At 41.1% G+C, this 19958-nt stretch overlaps 1 protein-coding gene across 3 annotated transcripts in view; it reads right to left on the minus strand.

Annotated features, from left to right (window-relative positions):
- The window catches only part of ZNF280D (zinc finger protein 280D), a 109817-nt gene that overhangs the window by 9285 nt on the left and 80574 nt on the right, over positions 1–19958 (minus strand). For 2 of the 3 annotated variants that reach the window (XM_068275504.1, XM_068275502.1), the window contains 9 exons: positions 17134–17291; positions 14985–15085; positions 12218–12364; positions 11962–12096; positions 10008–10300; positions 9626–9766; positions 8974–9036; positions 6583–6701; positions 6401–6440 (listed from right to left, as the gene is read on the minus strand). In XM_068275504.1, the coding sequence (XP_068131605.1) occupies positions 6401–6440; positions 6583–6701; positions 8974–9036; positions 9626–9766; positions 10008–10300; positions 11962–12096; positions 12218–12364; positions 14985–15085; positions 17134–17291 (1197 nt within the window). The remainder of the gene's footprint in view (positions 1–6400; positions 6441–6582; positions 6702–8973; positions 9037–9625; positions 9767–10007; positions 10301–11961; positions 12097–12217; positions 12365–14984; positions 15086–17133; positions 17292–19958) is intronic. The other variant, XM_068275503.1, reaches the window with a different exon arrangement.

Raw genomic sequence — 19958 nt, forward strand, 5'->3', positions numbered from 1 at the left:
TCCATTTGAGTAAAAAAAATTTTATGTAAACATCCTGAAAAGGCAACCTTTAAAGGATACCCAAACTGACATGTGACATGATGAGATAGACATGTGTATGTTCAGTGCCTAGCACACAAATAGCTATGCTGTGTTCCTTTTTTTCTTTCTCTGCCTGAAATAATGATATCAGGTATGTAAGTGGCTGACTCAGTCCTGACTCAGACAGGAAGTGACTACAGTGTGATTCTTACTGATAAGAAATTCCAACTATAAAACACTTTCCTAGCAGAAAATGGCTTCTGAGAGCAAGAAAGAGGAAAAAAGGGGAATTTCTTATCAGTGAGGGTCACACTGTAGTCAGGACTGAGGACTAAGTCAGGACTGAGTCAGCCACTTACATACCTGATATTTAACTCTTTCAGGCAGAGAAAGAAAAAAAAATGAACACAGGATAGTTATTTGTGTGCTAGGCACTGTACAGAAACATGTCTAGCTCATCATGTCACATGTCAGTTTGGGTATCCTTTAAAGAGACACTGAAGTGTCCTAAAAATCAGCTTTTTATTTAAAAAACCTCTAACATTATTGCCCTAACTAAAACGCAGCATCCCCGTGGCCGATATCTAACTAAATCCTCCCCTAACTCCCCCCTCCCTCTCCCCTGCAAAATCCACGACTTTCTTAGTTGTGGATTTTGCTGCTGGAGGAGGCAGGCAGCTCTGCCTCCTCAAGCAATCAATCAGCGCATATCTCCGCCTTTCCCCCGCCCCTCTCAGTGAAGGAAGACAGAGGGGCGGTCGGAGGCGGCGATCAGCGCTGATTGATGCGTGGAGAGGCAGAGCTGCAGCTGAAAGCTCTGCCTCTCACGGAAGCGCTCCCCCGCAATGTGCACCGGGGAGTTTGGGGGGATTTCGTTAGATTTCAGCCGCAGGGATGCAGCGTTTTAGTTAGGGCAATAAGGTTACAGGTTTTTGAAATAAAAAGATGATTTTTATGAGACTTCAGAGTCTCTTTAAATACGGTTTGTGTTGGTTATGCTATATAAATACAGAACAGAGCATATTAACAACATAAATTATTCAAATGTTTAGCAAACTTAATTAAGTTACTTATCTCACAATCGCCATGAATGATTTATTTCCCCAAGAAACATTGTAAAACTGATAAGAAAATGGTCAAATACAAGTGTCCTGAGAGTCTCAGTATTCGCCTTCTCTTTAAATAGGATTTTGCTTAAAGCCGTAACATTTCATTAACAATTTTTGCGGCATAAGGTATGCAGGATATTTTGAAAATTTATCTCGTCACTCTAAGATTACTGGGGGATTTCAGCTCAGATAATGAATTGTTATTTGTACATATACATTATATGGTACTGAATTATAAAAGTCAAAAGCAAAATAAAGATCAGCACAAATCTGGTGCACTAATGGTATCCAAAAATAAATACATGAATTACTGAAAAGGAGATACTGAGAATCCCCCATGAAGAGATGGATTAATCCAAATCCTACCAGATCATTACTGCCTACTATAAGCGACAAACAACATAGGAGAAAGGTCATTCATAGTGCATTTTAATCTGGGAGGAATGTACACATTATTTGTATGTATTCTAAATTTAGCAATGTTTCTTGCAATAGTGGTCCTTAAAATTAAACTGAAAGAGTACCTTGTATGACAAAAGCTTTCAGGATAACCCTCACATATATGTTTAAGAGAAAAAAAAATGGATTTTTGTGCATACATATTTTTTAGCTTATCAAATTAATGTTTCTTAACCTCCCTGGCGGTAAGCCCGACCTCAGGTCGGGCTATGCAGCGCAGGAGGATTTCTCAGGCCCGATTTGCATAATTTTTTTTTGGTACACGCAGCTAGCACTTTGCTAGCTGCGTGTACTTCCCGATCACCGCCGCTACACGCCAATTCGCTGCTACCTACCGCGCCGCCCCCCCCCCCCCCCCCAGACCCCTTGCACAGCCTGGCCTATCAGCGCCAGGCAGCGCTGAGAGGTTGATCAGGACTCACGATGACGCTCGTCGCCATGGCGATGGGGGAAGCCAAACAGGACAGGAAATCCCGTTCTGAACGGGATTTCCTGTTTGCACTGATCGCCGGAGGCGATCGGAGGGGGCGGGGGGATGCCGCTGCACAGCGGCTATCATGTAGCTAGCACTAGGCTAGCTACATGATTAAAAAAATTTTTTTTTAAGTGCTGCGCTGCCCCCTGGCGGTTTTAATAGACCGCCAGGGAGGTTAACGAGGAACTATTAGCCATACTATGCCAGGAAAAACACACATATGTAAGTAGACACTTACTTGCTCTACTTACATAACCGATGTATGGCACGGTATAGGTTTTGATTTCAGTGACTTTTATATAGTAAAATAAAGATAATTCTGTTCCTGGCAGGGGCCATCTGGGGTCGCATAGGATGAAGCAAATACTGATGTAATTTCCTTCCTTAATTCCCCCCTCCTCCCTGCAGCATTGCAGAGCGCAGCAGAGAAGAATAAAGGCAGCGCACACAGATTTACCTACTCATGGTTCCAGGTGCAAGAGCTCCCGTGTATACTCTCTGCATTACCACCGGTGGTAGTGCAGAGTATAGATGGTAACTGCAGAGAGAGGGTCAGATGGTGGCACACTACAGGAGCCCCCCCCCCAAGGACAGTGGCAGAGGACAGGTGCTGACCACCCTCCCTGCGCCCAAGCAGCATGCGACAACCGTAGTGGAGGAGAACAGGATCTCCAGGACGGCCAATCACAGAGGTGTGGGAGGGGAAACGAGAGGGATAGAGTTTTCAGGCAATCAGGCTGAACTAGCATGCACTGCAACTTCCTTTGTCTGGCAGCCATACAAAATAAGTGCCAGGGGGATTGAGGTCATGTTATTATAATAAAAAAAAATAAAAGATGTATTTCAAACTTTTTAATTGCCAGGTTAGCATCCTTTTTACTTATTTAACAGCTACAAATAGAGAATTGATTTTGGATGTTATGCCTGACAGTTACTCTTTAAAGTCAGTCTTCAGGCAAACCTAAATCTAGCATTTGGTAACCGTGGCTGATCAAATGTTACCCAATTCTGTAAAATTAGGCTTCTGTACCAGAAAACTTATTTTTAACAAATCTAGTATGTAACCAGAAACAGTTGACATGAAAGGGTTAAAAAGACAAGTTACATAGAAGGAGGGGCTGCTGCTGAGCTGGCCTCATCACACTCTTTACAATGCAGGGAGCAGACTGGGGAAGTCTATGGTGCAGGAATGCAACATTATTAATACAATGTTTCGTTACCAGTGACGGATTGTAGCATTTTCATCTATATGCACTTTCCGCTGCAATAACTCTGCATATAAGAACGGGAGAGGCGGGCACATAAGAATGGGGGGAGAGAGGAGGGCAGACAAACACTGAAAAAGACATCGGCGGCCCCCTGCCACCCCCTGAAGGTGCTATAATGTGGGTGACAGGATGTAATGAACTGTGGGTTTATAAAAATTTATCGGCTCCCCCATAATCCCGGCCACAAATTAAAAATATAGGTCTCAAATATTAGTCGACGCCCCAACTTTTCTTCATTTAGTTAAACCTAAATTTCTCGACTTATAGCCTAGGATATACAGTACAATAAACTCAAGAAGGGAACATTTGTTAGAAGCTGCTGTTAAAAGGTAGGCCAATGCACAGCATTCACACATCAGTCAATAAAAGATGAAATTAGTTCACACAAACAAAAAGGCAATATAGATCTTCAGGACGTGGCATGCTATTCCCAAACACCAGAGCTGGCAGCAACTAACTGGACTGAACTGAATATTAATTCAAAAGGAGCCTAAATGAATTTGAACAAAATCAGAACAAGATCAGGCTGTGAACTGCTAGAACACAATGGGAAACAGGAGCATGTAGATTAGAAAATTGATGGATAATATATACTTTTACCTCTAAATCACGCTAAAAGCCCTTTTCCACTACCCTGCATTTGCGATCAGACTCCAATCACTAACAGATCATAAAACGCAGGGTACAGTTTAAACGAATGGAAACAGCAGTGACCGTTTCCTTTAGTGCAATCTGATTTCGACGTGTTTTTCTCCCGAACGCAATCAACGTCCCGCAGCATTTTGGCTGCTATTGAGCTTTGTATAGAAGCTCTACCACAGTAGTTTAAATTAAGAAAAAACCCGGTTGTATTGCAGCATGATTGCAATTACGTTTCATACTGGAAAAGAGCACTAAAATATAGCTTTCTTTGGGTATCATTCATAAAACACTTCCGCATGCGGAAATGCTGAAAACAGCTGAATTTACCGAGCACTTGACAAAGTGTTTATTCATAAAAGCGGTTTCCGCATGAAAAGCTGAAATTCCCGAGCAGAGCATCTTAAAAAATGTCACAAAATGTCAATTCCTAAAAATTAACGCAAGCGGTATGAGGACGGGGAATACCGCTCCCTCGGATGTGGTGAGAACCATGCTAACTTAATGGAGACAGACCTCCCAGGCAGCTGCAGTAAGAGCGGAACACTGAGAAATGTATCAACTTGGCAGCTTCCTGTGTTTCCGCAAGCCTACCACCTGCCTACCGACAGCCTGATTTGGGAAATCTCCGCACTGCTATCGCAACTGTACACTTTTTTTATCAATGACCACACAGAAGTCTAAAATACCGAAAGCGGTGTTTTCCCGCACTGATTTTCATTACCGACCACACTTATGAATGATAGTGATTGTGGGTTACTTTATACACCAGGCAGCGGAACCACCTTTAGTTTGAAGTGACATTTGTCTCCAAGTCCTAGTTCATAGCAGTGTGATGGCTTGGGTAATGCACATCTTATGGTTATAGCCTAAATGGTAGTTGGGTACTCAGGTCATGGTCACTGGATAAACCAATAGTCTCAATACAAAGTAAGGACTGACACTACAAAGTAATATATATATTCATTTTTAATTGAGGTTTCGCATTAACCCAGTACCGCTTTCTCAAGGAAGGTAATGCAGGCAATTGTACACTGGGGGAGCTCCAGGAGTGAGTAGTCGGGAGGCAGCGGCCGGTCCTTACCAGACCACCGCTGCTGCCCAGGATGGTCTGGAAGTTTGTGTCTGCACTCCTCTTCATGCATTAGCGTGGTAGTACAGCGCCTGCACAAGTATGGTTGTGCCTGTGCAGTTTCACAGAGCTGCCTGTACACAAATAGCTTTGGCTTACTGCACAGGTGCAGTTGTATCGGGGCAGGTGCTGTGCAGCCACGCTCATGAATGAAGTGGAGCGCAGAAAAGAACATATACACAACAAGCTCTTGTCCAATAAGTTCCAGGAATCTGTGTGTGGCAAGTTGGCAACAGTGGCGACGAGGAGGACACGAGAAGCCTGTGGACTATTGTGAGGCTTACCGTTACCTAGGTAAGTATCTTAGGCTTTACATTGCAAGAACCTCACATCAATGGCAATCTCTATATCTGTCTCCATCCTTACTTTTTCTTTAAAAAAAATTAGAGTTGGAGTCTTTATTGAACTTGCAGACTGTTGGGTGTATTTTCTTGGTGTATGCATAGCGAGGTTGTCAGTGGACGGGTGAAAGCTATGGTTGCCCCCCCCCCCCCCATCTTATTAACTGCTAATTATTTTAATATGGAACTACAAAAATAAGTGTTCTTACAGTTAAACTGCAAGAAATGTTGTCCAATTTTAACATGTAAAGTTGCTTCTCCAGTATGTTGGCAACAGTCACATCCTCACTGTTGCCAGCCTCCTAACATTCCCCATCAAGTCACACCTACATCTAACAATGTGGACTTAAGTCACTCTTTAATGATCTATTCAAACCAACACTCATTGTAACATGTAAACAATAGACAGGATGCTTAGCAGATTTGTTCCACATATCACTAAATTATGATTACATTTTCCAGGGTAATACAATTCTTAAAAACAGTGCAATACAGTTATTGACATTTTGGAGTTCAAACAGAAGTTTGTGGATAATCAACCTTGTTTAGCTAGATTAGCAGAAAATGATGCTTTCTAGGGTCAGATATATTAAGAAGGTAAATGTAAACTTGCTTGTAGTAGCTGCTTATCTGCATATGCTATGCATCACTAACTCACCACAAAATATGAACCTTAATGCTGCAGGGAGAAGTTGCTACTGTTGCCAAGTAAACCAACAGCCAAATCACTTTATTTATATACATTTAACATATTATACAGGACCATTCTTTGGGAAGCTAGTGCATACTGAGGACTTGCTTATAAATAGACTCTAATGCGGACAATAAAACAATTTTAAGTAAGTTCCAATAAAGCACAGTAAGCACTAAGCTACAGGCGACTAATTATCCAAAGCTTAGAAGCCAAACACTAAGGTTATAGTAGCTTAAGGGCAGTAAGCAAAAAACTAACTTACTTAGACATGTCTCCTTCATGAGTTGAGGAAAATATGGAAACTGAGATCAAAAGAAAAAAAAAATGAATTCACTTTAAAAAATGTCACGGTTTACAACAACGATTAAATTAATAATGAGGGATGAAAAAAAGGATACAGAGTAAAAAACGTTAATGAATACACAGAATGAAATCTCTTCTTACCATTCTCTGTAACCACTTGGCACGAATGAGTGTGACTTTCACTCAGATGTTTGGCCATATCATCTAAACCAGCAACATCAGTCAGGAAATCGCAGTTCAGGCATACCACGGTTACCCGCCTAGTAAAGTGAAAACACAACTCTTAGGCTGTATAGAGTATATGCTGTAAAATCACTTCACAGACTATGAAAAATTAACAGTCCAGGTTGTTTTATTCACATCCATGAAATAAAATGACTGCAACAGTCTAGGAACCCATGAATAGAACTTTAAATAAATCACAAAATTGTAATGCAACGGTTCAAGGTTTAGAGATATAGAAAAAAAGGAAGACAGAGAGCCCAATATAGTGTAGTAAGTTATGTAGTGATTGGATTAATGGAAGGAGTACAATAAAAAATACTCACAAACCAGGGTTACCTCCAGGCAACCACTGTCTAGGCAGGTGAGGAGATTGTCCTGTCCCCACTCAGGGTTAAAAGGTTGCTCTCTGTAGATAAGAAAAAGGGGGTATCCCCCTCCACCAAGGGTCGATAATGATACGATATAGAGAAAAGAGAGGCGCCAACAGGATAAAATCACAACGATAAAAAAAGTTTAAAAATGCTTTGGAGGCAGTGGTGGACTTAGTTTCTAGTGTCTGCTTACAGGAGGTAAGTCCACCACTGCCTCCAAAGCATTTTTAAACTTTTTATCATTGTGATTTTATCCTGTTGGCGCCTCTGTTTTTGTCTAGATCGCAGTCCCTCAAGGTTGTCTGTGCACAATGAAAATTACCACGCTTTACACTACCTTACAGAAAAAAAAAAACCAGTGTGCTAAAACATGATATAACAATTTCCTGCCATGGCCAGACATAAAATCTAGACCAGGCTTCTGTTTAAACAAATCTCAAAGCAGATCTGAAACTAGTGTAAGAAAGCAGCAATATTATACTACAGGCTTGCCTGTAGTAGCACAGTAAGTTACAGGTGCACAGCATTTGACTCTTTTATAAAGCTCTTGTTATGCTGGGTACACACAGATTTTCTGGCCGATTTACTGTCAGATCGATTATTTCCAACATGTCTGATTTGCTTCCCGATCGATTCACGAGCATTTTCCGATCGATTTCCTATTAAAGTGCACGGAAATCGCCGAAGAGCAAATCGGACATGTTGGAAATAATCGATCTCACAGTAAATCGGCCAGAAAATCTGTGTGTACCCAGCATTAGCCATAAAGAATAGCTCCTGTGAAGCGCAACCATACTAGAAAGTTTAACCGGATGAGACAAGTGTAGTCCATTAACATGGGAAAAAAATCTAATCAAAGCAATGTACTGAATTTTTAAAGTAAAACAAAGTACTTTCCAAAATACCCAACACTCCTCCAGTACATACATTATATACATACACACACTTGAACTAAACAATTTGCTTTCCATTACTTGCTGCGTTGCACAGCCACATGGTTATATCACTAGATTGATTACAAAGCTCAGTACCACTCCCTACCTAAAGAAATACAGTTTATTATAATACTAGTTTAAAACGGGCTCTAGGTCTGTTTTCTAACGCCGCCACCAGCGCATGTCAGTGCACGCACCCGCCGCTCATGCGCACGCACCCGCCGCTCATGCGTGCGCACCTGCCGCTCATGCGTGCGCACCTGCCGCTCACTGGCCCCATCCTCAAGTCCCAACTGTTATTATATAGGATTTTCCTCAGCTGAAAGGATTGTTCCTATGGTTTCAGATGGCATGTGAGAACAGTTAGTGTTGTCTGCTGTCGTCTGTAGCCTCCCATGTAGGAATCCACCCTGGTCAGATTGCTGTCCCCCGATGCCTGTAGTACTCTGCAGGAAATCCAACAGAGGATCCCGCAATGTGGTGCTACTCCTGCGTCTCTACCCTCCCAGTTCCACAGAGAAGTACACGCTGTTTAGCCGGAAGCAAAACAGCAACCATTCCAAATGGAATTTCTACAAAAGTTCCTGCAGGAAAAACACGAGCTTGTTGCTGGGGATCCAACATGAGAGACCACCAACCACCATCTAAATGACATAGGGAGACATCCATAAACACTCTAGAGTTTTGGCTGTGACAACCATGAACAACCATGTCTGCTGTGAAAAATCAAAAGCTTGCACATCACTATGGCTTAATTCACAATGCAGTACAGGTGTCAGAGCAATTGTTTAAAGAATGTGCTTTTTGAGCATTCTTTTAAGCCGAATCACTGAAAATATGCTATCTGCAGCAAGATTGCGATTTTAAACAAATTGCAACACCGCTGCGAACACCCTCATAGGGCAACACTACCCTAGCTCTTTGCTGATCATCAAAACATGTATCCACTCATTACTGCAAATAAAAACACAGCATTCATTTGCAATTCAATTACAACATACCTTTTGTCCTTAGGCGTTTTTTTAGAACCTTTGGAACGTTTACTCGAATTTCTACCATGAAAGCTACAAATGTAAAATACAACAAATGAATTATAAAATGGGAAAACATGCATGCAGTACTTCTGATATACACATTTATAAGCCTTAATTATTTCAATAATGAATTCTCAATAAAATATATATAAAAAAAAGTTGAATATCAATTTAACCAGCTTAGCGGTATGGACAAGCCCAGCTCGTCCACGACCACCGCGCTGGATTGCTCTGGCGGGCCGATTTTCACATTTTTAAAAAAAAAAACAAAAACACGCGGCTAGCACTTTGCTAGCTGCGCGCTTATACAGTTTGCCGCCAATGCGCCGCTACCCACCGCGTAACAGCCCCCCCCCCACCCCTGAACGGGATTTCCTGTTTGCTCTGATCACCGGAGGCAATCGGAAGGGGCGGGGTGATGTCGCTGCACAGCGGCTACCATGTAGCTAGCGCTAGGCTAGCTAGATGATTTAAAATAAATAAATAAAATAAAATGTGCTGCGCTGCCACCCTGGCCGTTCTAATAGAACGCCAGGGTGGTTAAATGTAAAATATTATCTTTTCGAGACAAATGTTAGATACATGATGTATATTGAGAAAGATTTACTTTTCTGCTTACCTTTGCATGTGGCTTGTGTAAGCTTTATTACAGCTGGTACTAAACTTGCATTTGCTGCAGTGTATGTAAGTGTGGAAATGACCTTCAAAATCAACCACTTGGCGATGGCATTCAATGCATTTATGAAACCCGGGGATATACCTAAAGAGAATAAGTTATTCATTACTTGAGATACTATATTCAGCATTACCTATGCTGATACCCAAATCTATCATTCAGCTTCCAACAACTCTACTGTAAAATATATTTAATTGTGTCATTCCATTTCCTCAAACTCTAGGATTAAGTGCTCTTTCATAGAGGCAGCTGAAGGCAGTGAATTCACCTCCTGTCAGTTGCTCTACAAACTTTACAGATATATAAATCTACTAACAGTTATTACCTTATGCTTTGCAGCACGGTATTGGTCGTTTTCATTCTTCTTGTAGTGTTTGGAGTTGCAGGTTTCTTTGGAGGAGATTTAGGTTTGGGTGGGACAGGGTTTACTTTAGGTGGTGAAACCTGAGTGTTTTTAGGGCTTACAACTTTAATTTTCGGGGGTGCTGGTTTAGGAGGTGAGGCAGGCACAAGCTGGGGAGGTGGCTTTGGCGGCGTCACAGGAGGATTTTGGTGAACAGGAGAGGTAGGGGAGGGAAGGGGGCTTGCAGCAACTAGAGTAGATGCTCGTATTGTAACCTGAAAAAAAAAAGAAAACATACATAAATATTAAACACGTAACTGACATCCTATACTTGCTCAAAAGTTTGAGCCATTGCTTAGATATACCTGCCAGAAACTGCTCTTGAAGCAAGGGAGAACACCATACTGTGAACACAGCATTGTGCTAGTTGTGCTCTAGTATCAAGGTTTTAAGATCTTATATTTAGGTTTACATCAATAAAGAAAATATTCAGGTTAAAAATGTATGAATGTAAGACCTATAATTAGATATCTTCTTAAAAATGGCAGGAGAAGCACATACAGATCATGCATGTGGCTACTCAGGCATTTTTAAAGAGAACCTGAACTGAAAATAAAAAGTCAAAATAACCTTACACAGGACATACCTCCTTTTTAGTCTACTCATCAATCTCTCTCTCCTCTCCTGCGTCCTGTTTGTCCACTGTAATCAGTGGAATTCTCAGTCGTCCATTTTAGGTCTCTTTTCCATGGACTGTTGACCTGTGTGCTCAGCAAGCAGTTACCAGGCAGCAACAAGCAGTTACCAGGCAGCACTGAGCAGTTGCAAAAGTTTGAGAGGCATTTTACTGCCCATCAACAGTCCGTAGAAAAGTGGCCTTAAAAATGGCCATTACCCCATAACAGCTTCCTGGTCAGCACACTGTTAAACTGTAATATCACCCACTTGAGCCATAGGGAAACATGAATATTACCTTGCACATTCAGTTGTAACTGACAGCTGCTGATATATAACTGACAGCAACTGCTATATTTCAGTTCTGACAAAATAATGTCAGAACTGGAAGGGATCACTTCAGGTTCCCTTTAAAGGGAACCAGAGACGTTGGGGGAAAGCTGTTATACATACCTGGGGCTTCCTCCAGCCCCATACGCACGGATCGCTCCCACGCCGCCGTCCTCCGCTGCCTGGATCCGCCGCTACCGGGTCCCGTCATTACCACCAGTCGGCCGGCAGACGCGGCCAATTGTGCGCATCACAGGGGCTCCCTCCATATAAGTACGCGTGAGGCTGCATACTGAGCAGCCTCATGCGTACGGGTATGGAGGGAGCCCCTGTGATGCGGACAATTGGCCGCGTCCGCCGGAAGTGACAGGACCCAGTACCGGCGATAGAGGAAGCGGAAGATGGCGGCGTGGGAGCGATCCAGGCTTATGGGGCTGAAAGAAGCCCCAGGTATGTATAAAAGCTTTTTGTATTTTTAACGAAGGTTCCTCTCTGGTTCCCTTTAAGTGTTAATCAGGGGTCAGTAGGCATTCTGATGTAGCCCTTGATCTTTTCTGATCTTGGTCTTTGAGTGCAGTGTGTAATGGGTCAAGGGGATTTCACACATGAGTGACTATGGACCCTTTATAGGGAACCTGAAGTGAGAAGTATATGGAGGTTGATCATTTTAAACAATGCCAGTTGCCTGGCAGTCTTGCTGATCTATTTGGCTGCAATAGTGTCAGAATCAAACTAGAAAAAAGCAAGCAGCTAATCTTGTAGCAGCTACTACATGCCTGCTAACACCCCCCCCCCCCCCCCATTTTTAATAATCCTTTCTCCGGTATCCTTTAAGCAGGCTGATTACAAAGCAGTTTGAGAATATTTTTACACCTGTGCTTAGAGACCATGTTTAAAATCGGTCTTCAGAGGAGAAATAAAATGAGCTAACCTTTGTTCCGGGTGGAAGACCTTCTAGCTGTTTCGGCTTTCTAAAAGTCCTGTGATGTTGAGCTTTATGATCCATTTTTTCTTTACATGTCAAAAACTGCAATCTGCACTTGCCACATCTATAAACTCCTTTGTTCTAAAAATGGAGACACACATAATAGTCAACCTGGACACCGTTCCTAGTTAGCAAATAATTTTTAGGAAAAATTGTTAACTCATCTCAGTAAAGCCAAGAAACAGCAATAGCATTAACTAACCTGGTGCTTCATAAAATGCTGCATGAACGGCGTTCCTGATTTAATAACTTTCAGACAAAACGGACAAAGCAAACATTTTGTGTTCTCATGGACATTTCGAAAGTGATTATCAACATCTACAAAAATTGAAGACCTGTAATTGCAAACCTGCAGAGTAGCAAAGAAAAGCAATGAATTACAAATGCTAAGCATTATACAAACAGACACGGCATGCAAAGCTGCTTATAAGAAAAGAACACTTCAAGAGCAATGGAACGAAGCTAGAAATAATCTTTGAGTTGCTTTCTACAGCTTATATACAAACTGTTAAATTTAGTAAAAAAAAACAAAAAAAACCCAAAAACAAAAAAATCTACTTAAAGCGGAACTGTAGAGTGAAAATAAACACACAGTTTCACTTACCTGGGGCTTCCCCGAGCCCCCAGCAGCTGTCCTGTCCCGCACCACTTCTCAACAAGCCTCCATTCTCCCGCCGCCAGCTACTTTCGGTTTCGCCGCCGGCCCACTGCGCTATTGCAGAGGGGAACGCGAAGAAAGGATACGCTTGGCAGGACTGCGCTGGCATCGACTTAAAGTCGAGGTACGGGACGGCAGCTGGAGAACGGAGGCTCGGACAGGACTGGCGCAGGACAGGACGGCTGCTGGGGGCTTGGGGAAGTCCCAGGTAAGTGAAACAATGTGTTTTCACTCTACAGTTCCGCTTTAAGCCATCCTCATGTAGATGCCAGTATGCTGTGTGTATGGATACAGTATCATTTAATGGACCAGCTGGTCATGCTAATCATTCTAAAAATGAACACCGCACCCCCCCCCCCCCCCCCCCCCATCTCCTCCTTATTCTGCTCAAATAAAACGTATCAGAATCCAGTACATGATGCAACCACCTCATTGGTTAATACATCTCCTGGCATGCATTGCGCGGCCAGCGACCTACAAATAACTAGCAGAAATCTGTGGATCCTACACCAAGGGAGAGAGGCATCCATACCAGCATTGGGGGGGGGGGGGGGGTCTGGAGAACAGCCTCCAGGTAAATAAATGTATATTCCAGCATACAAGGCCACACAATTAGCAAACAAACCTCCCTCATTTAGAACATTTTATGCTCAGATCCCTTTAAAGAATGGGATTGCGATCACAAGACACAACAATGTGTTGGAAGTCATTTATAGTTTCATAAAATAAACACTCATAAGAAGTAAATGTGCTTGCCAGTTGCGTAAGCAAACGGCCAAAATAGCAGTAACCTCTCCCTGAAGTATTTACCGGGGCTCCAGGGATGTCTGACAGTCTTCCCCTGTCTCCCCGCGGTCTCGGAGCAGCTTTCCAGCTGTCAGAGTGTCAGCTGACCTGCATTGGGTGATGTGACACGCCGGCTCCCATACACAGATGCTGGAAGCCGCTAGTAGCACACAAAGAGATAGACGGAGACTGCTAGCCATCGCTGGAGCCTCTAATTATTTTACTGCCTGCCAGAACCCACAGGAAGCCTCAAGAGAGGACCAGTTATCCCTCAGGCTTGCCGGTTAGTTGAGACTTCAGTTGCCTGAATTCTGGATAACAGGGACTTTGCTGTATGTGCAATTTAGATTTCGGATTTAATTTAAAAATAATCCAAAAGATTATTTAAACTGGCAAATGTTTTAAAGAACTGTCATATACACTAATCAGTCACAACATTAAAACTACTGGAAGGCGACATAACCCTGATTACCTTATAGCAATGGCCCCTGTCAAGGGTGGGATAAATTATGCAGCAAGTGTAATGTATTATAAGTAGAAAAAAACCCCAAACAACTGACAAAGGCCAAATGTGATAGCGCGAAGACTACGTTATAGAGCATTTCCAAAATGGCGGTCAGTAAGATGTTCCTACCAAAAGTGAACTAAGTAAAGACCACATATATAAACTCTGGCTCAAGGTACATTTACACACTTATGTAGAGAAGACTATCCAATCTGGTCAAGCTGCTATAGCTCAAATGGTTGTAAAAAGTAAGGCTCTCTGAACACTGCAAATCCGTTATGCGATTCCGTTTCCGATTTGCAATTCCGATTTTCCCTGAATGCAATCAACAGAAAAACTGATCAAAAAACGCAGCATGCAGTAATGTTTAAAAATCGGAATCGGATGTAAAAACAGATTAAAAATCGGAATCGAAATTGCATGCAGTGTGCAAGACGCCTAATACTGGCTGCTAGTAGAAAGTGTCACACAGTGCATCATAGTTTTTTGCATCTAGGGCTGCATACTTACAAACCAGTCAGAGTGCCCATCCTGACCCATGTCTACTGCACAAAGTGAGTAAAGGAGGTGATCTATAGCCACATCTGCAGATTTGGATTTAAAGAGAACCAGAGATGAAGAAGACATAGATTTATACATACCTGGGGCTTCCTCCAGCTCCATAAACCTGGATCGCTCCCACGCCGCCTTCAGGGGGAGACTCCTTATTGAGGTGGGGGTGGTGGAATTAGAAGACAATCTTCCAGTATGTGTGGATTGTTTTATTGCCAAGTATTTATAAACCGCATTTAGGGGACTTTATATCGAATAACTGACATTTGAATACACTAAAGAGCATCACTTTATTTGATATATGGTTTTGGCGGATTGGGGTGGAATACAGACATCTGGGAAACTATATGGAGAAAGCCGCTACTAGGGGGAAAACCATCATTCGCTGGCAGCAGTACTGAATGCTAGCATCCAGAACTAACAGCATGTATGGAAAGGTGTACTAATCTGAAAGAATTCTCGGTTTACCTGACAAACATATGGCATTTCTCCGGGTTTATGATTATCCTTCATATGCTGCAAGAGAATCTGCTCAGAATCAAACGATAACTCACATATCTTGCAAATAGCTGAAGAAAACATAAGATAAATATAAGTGGTTATGGTAAACAAATACATCAAGATCAATACAATACAATATAATGATTAGCACGTAGAACAAAGCAAATTCAACAAGTTTTGAGCTACAAGCAATTCATTTACAGTGATACTAAAGATGATCAAGAAGAACTCCATTAGAAGATTTGGAGAATATCCATAAGAATATGAGAATATGAGAAAAATAATTTTTTAAAAGTAAACTTGCAAAATGCTCATTTGCTAAACAAATCAGAGTCCAGATAAATCATCAAAAAGTAACAGACGTTTGAAATTCTCTATCCTATCCATAAGCCTAGGCCAGAAAAGAGAAAGCAGTCAGATAGGGCCTGTACACAATACTGCGCTTGTGCTGCGTTTTTAAAATCGCAAAGCCTTCATGAAAATAGAAAAAAAAATCGCATTGCGCCAGCGTGTACAGGTCTTCACAATTTTCATGATTTTTCAAAAGATCTTGTGATTAAAAAACGCATGCGATTTTAAAAGCGCACAGTGTGTATAGGCCCATATCCTCCCAAGCGATGTTTAGTATGAGGAGTAACATAAAGAAGTCAGTTGGTGATTCATATGATCTTTGTCATGCCTCCAATATGCAGCAAGATCTTCCCTAACAAGATAGCAGTTCACCGATGAAATAACTTACATTTGCATCATTTTAACAAAGAAACAACAGTTTATTAAAACCTGTAAATATGTGCTACAAGCCTAATGGCTGGAATAAACAGGCAGAAAGAGGTCCGGAAAATGTTTCCTATACAAATCTATGGCAAAGTTTGGTAGCAGTAAAAAACAAACAAAATGAAAATCCATGTGCAGCATATCAGGGAAATTGACATTTCTGGCTATATGGCTTGACATTGCTCTGGCATCTAATAGGTACTGCAGTCACTGGGAGATAGTCCAATAAATGCTAGCCATATTTTCAAAATGCTAGCTACACAAAAGTCACAAAACCGCTGTCATTTAAAAGCACAATCAATGATATCAAGGATACCATTCACTGCACTGAAATGAGGCATAATGATACTTGTTTAACAAGTGAAAGTGATAACTACAAATGCTTTGTTTAACCTTTGACTGCTATGGATGTTCCTCATTATGGCTGTAACTGACACTAATAGGCAGTCATGAGAACTGCCTCATCCTGGTCCTCAAGGTTTAGGGCCTGTGTACACAGAGATTTCAATTGAGGTTGATTTTTGTCTTCAACCTGAGCACAATCAGAAGAAAAATGTTTGTGTACACCTGGAAGTACTGGGCAAATTGCAATTGATCTACAGTGAGCCTGAACTGAAACTACTGGCAACTGAAGTTAAAGGTTTTTCAATACAACCACTAAAAGCTTATGGTGGATTCAGCCTTTACCCATTACAAACTTCATTTAAACATAAGGTGCAGCCTCAGCACAATGGTTAGGGATGATCTGAACGTGCAGTTAAATACTCTCACTATTAAGATCAGGAGTAATCTTTTACCACTTTAACTATTGTGATGTGTCTTATTTGAATTCTCCCAAATCTGAGGTTATGATATACCCTTCAAAATCTCTAAAAAAGTTATTGCATGTCTCAGCCGCTGAGAATGGAGAAATGTGACCAATTAATTTCAAACAGCATTACCCAGTCCCGGTATTAAAGTTTTACACAAATAAGTTGGGATGCACACTGATCCTTTTTTTAATTGATAAATTATCTTTAACAATAAAGCAAGAGGATGCATTTGTGCGCCTTCAACTTGTTACTGTGAATCAATGAGGATGATTTATCAAGACAGACTGAGAAGAAGAAGAAAAAAAAAAACGTAGGCAGAATTGGGGCAGTTGCCCAGAGCAATCAATCAGAATCCTTTTTTCATTTAACAGGCTGTACGTGGTGTAGTAACTTTTGTTACTTTTTTTTTCTGCATTATTTGTGTTCAGTCTGTATCAATATAATAAATACTAGGTTATCATACATTTAAAAAGTGCATTCTTCTTTGGATGGCTTATAGAGCATTACAACACAAAGTCCTCTGATCTTACTTGTTGATTCGTAGAGAGTGTGTGAACTTTCAATGTGGCACTGCAGCTGGAACGGAGTGGGGAACTGGCGATAGCAGTGGTGACAGGTGGTGTGGTTTTCCCAACTCTCTGTACTCTGTTTCTCAAGCTCCAAATGATGCTTCATGTGGTTCATGAATCTAAAAGAAAAAGCAAAGATAATATGAAAAATTACACTTTATATTGCTGAGTGTACAAGAAGCAATGGAGCTGTACATGAGTTTTACTTAAACCTATCTAGCTTAAATTTTAAAACTTACTTTTACAGTGACAGAGGGTGAAATGGTGGCACATGCTCATTTTGAAATGCTAGAGTCTCAGGACTAAAGGTGGCCACAAACCATACAATTTAAATTTCTGTTCAATTTAACCACATAACGACCAGCTAACGCCGACAGATGGCAGCTGGTCGTTTGTGGATTTCCATGGAAACGGCCAGTTCCATGTCAGTTCACGGAGGGTGTCTCCGTGAAACGCCTGCGAGCCTCCGATCGTGGCTCGCAGGCTAAATGTAAACACGCGGGGAAGAAATCCCGTGTTTACAGCCATACGGCGGTGCCTCAATCTTGATCAGTGCTGCGGGCTGGAGAGCCCACGCAGCACAGATCTGGGAAAGCAGCCCGGTCCTAAAGTGGTTAAGAATTGCAATCAATTTTTCTGACTGATTGTAACATTTCAAAAATATGATCAATGTACCACACACCTATGATCAATTTTCCCCCAATTATGATAAAAATGTTAGGAAACTGACAAAATTGCTAGCGTGTATATATTAATAAACTGACAATCTAACACACACCATACAATCTTTAGAAAGACTGAAGAAAAATATCTGGCATCCCGGATCGATAAAAGAAAAAAAAAAAAAAAAAGAAAAAAAAGAAAAAGAAAAAAAGAAGAAAACGGGAAATCCGATCAGATTTTTCAGTCGAATGCAAAAAAGCTTTAGATTTTTTCGGGAGATCCGATAGTTTTTATCGAATTGCCGTAAAATCGGATCATTTTATTGTATCGTGTGTGGCCACCTTAATTTCAGATTACCACACTATCTGCATGGGGTTTGTATGTTCTCCTGTTTGAATGCTCCGGTTTCATCCCACAATTTAAAAACATGCAGATATGTTATCTAGCTTCCTTCCAAATGAGCTCTAGTCAGTTTTTAGTTTAACCACTTCACAACTGAGGGGTTTTACCCCTTGAGCACCAGAGCAATTTTCACCTTTCAGCGCTCCTTCCATTCATTCGTCTTTAACTTTATAATTACTTATCACAATGAAATGAACTATATCTTGTTCTTTTCGCCACCAATTAGGCTTTCTTTAAGTGGGACATTATGCCAAGAATTATTTTATTCTAAATGTGTTTTAATGGGAAAATAGGAAAAAATGTGGGGACATTTTTTTATCAGTTTTCGGCCTTTATAGTTTTTAAATAATGCATGTTACTGTAATTAAAACCCATTAAATGTATTTGCTCTTTTGTCCCGGTTATAAAACCGTTTAAATTATGTCCCTATCACAATGTTTGGCGCCAATATTTTATTTGGAAATAAACGTGCATTTTTTTTCAGTTTTGCGTCCATCCCTAATTACAAGCCCATAGTTTATAAAGTAACAGTGTTATACCCTCTTGACATAAATATTTAAAAAGTTCAGTCCCTAAGGTAACTATCTATATATTTTTTTAATTGTAATTTTTTTTTTATTTACAAAAAAAAAAAAAAATTGGGGAGTGTAGGAGGTAATGAGTTAATTTTTAGTGTAAAAGTAATGTATTTGTATATGAAAAATGCTTTAGGGTGTAGTTTTACTATTTGGCCACAAGATGGCCACAGTAACTCTGTTTATGCGACCTGCAAGCGTACTGAAGGGTTAGGAGGCTGGGAAACTGTTTTTTCTCACAATGATCGCTGCTTCACGTAGAAGCAGCTGATCAATGCGGGGGGCAGAGATCAACGAACGGGAAAGGTTTTTCCCGTTCATTGATCTCCGGGCGACGGCATGCACGAGCGCGGGGGCACGCGGACAAGCGAGTGGGAGCGCGGACAGCGGCGTCAGGTACGGATTTCTCCGTCCTTTGGTGTTAACAGGGTGGAAAAAGTGGTTAAAGTGTAACTGTCGGGCATAAAATAAAAAATCAATTCTTTATTTTTATCTGGTAGGAAGTTGCAGGGCATGCTGGGTTGTCCTTTTTTGCTTCTGTACATTAGTTTAGTCTGAGGGGAAATAAAGAAGCAAAAAAAAAAACCCAGCATGCCCTGCAACTTGTTTTGCAGCAACGTACCAAATAAGAGTCAGGTAAACTGGGGAATGATCATTTATAAACAAGAAAAGTAATAAAGGTTTTGGATTGCCCGATTAGAAGCTTTATTACTTGTTTACCAGATAAAAATAAAGAATTGATTTTTGATTTTATGCACGACAGTTACACTTTAAAGAAATGATCAACACTCAGTTTACCCTGCTACTATATAAATTTGTTAAGACTGCACAATCAAGATTGTAGCATTGATTGGCATCTTTAGGTGTTGCAGAGAGGGAATTGGGTAAAAGCAGTTTAAATAGCAGTTCTAACTATTGCATGCTGTCTTTTCCATTGCATACTGCAAAGATTTAGCCACTTCTTGCCTAAAAGTAGGAAGTGTAGAACATTTTTCTCTATGGGCACAATAATAATGCTACAACTCTGAAGTTACCAGTTCCTTATACTAGCAGTTGGATTTTGAATTTTCTTTTATATATTTTGACTTACACGCAACAATTTCCCAATGCAACTGACCAAAGCATCACTTTTTTTTTTTTAAGCAA

This window comes from Hyperolius riggenbachi, chromosome 3 (assembly GCF_040937935.1).
Source record: "Hyperolius riggenbachi isolate aHypRig1 chromosome 3, aHypRig1.pri, whole genome shotgun sequence".
NCBI classification, from domain to species: domain Eukaryota; kingdom Metazoa; phylum Chordata; class Amphibia; order Anura; family Hyperoliidae; genus Hyperolius; species Hyperolius riggenbachi.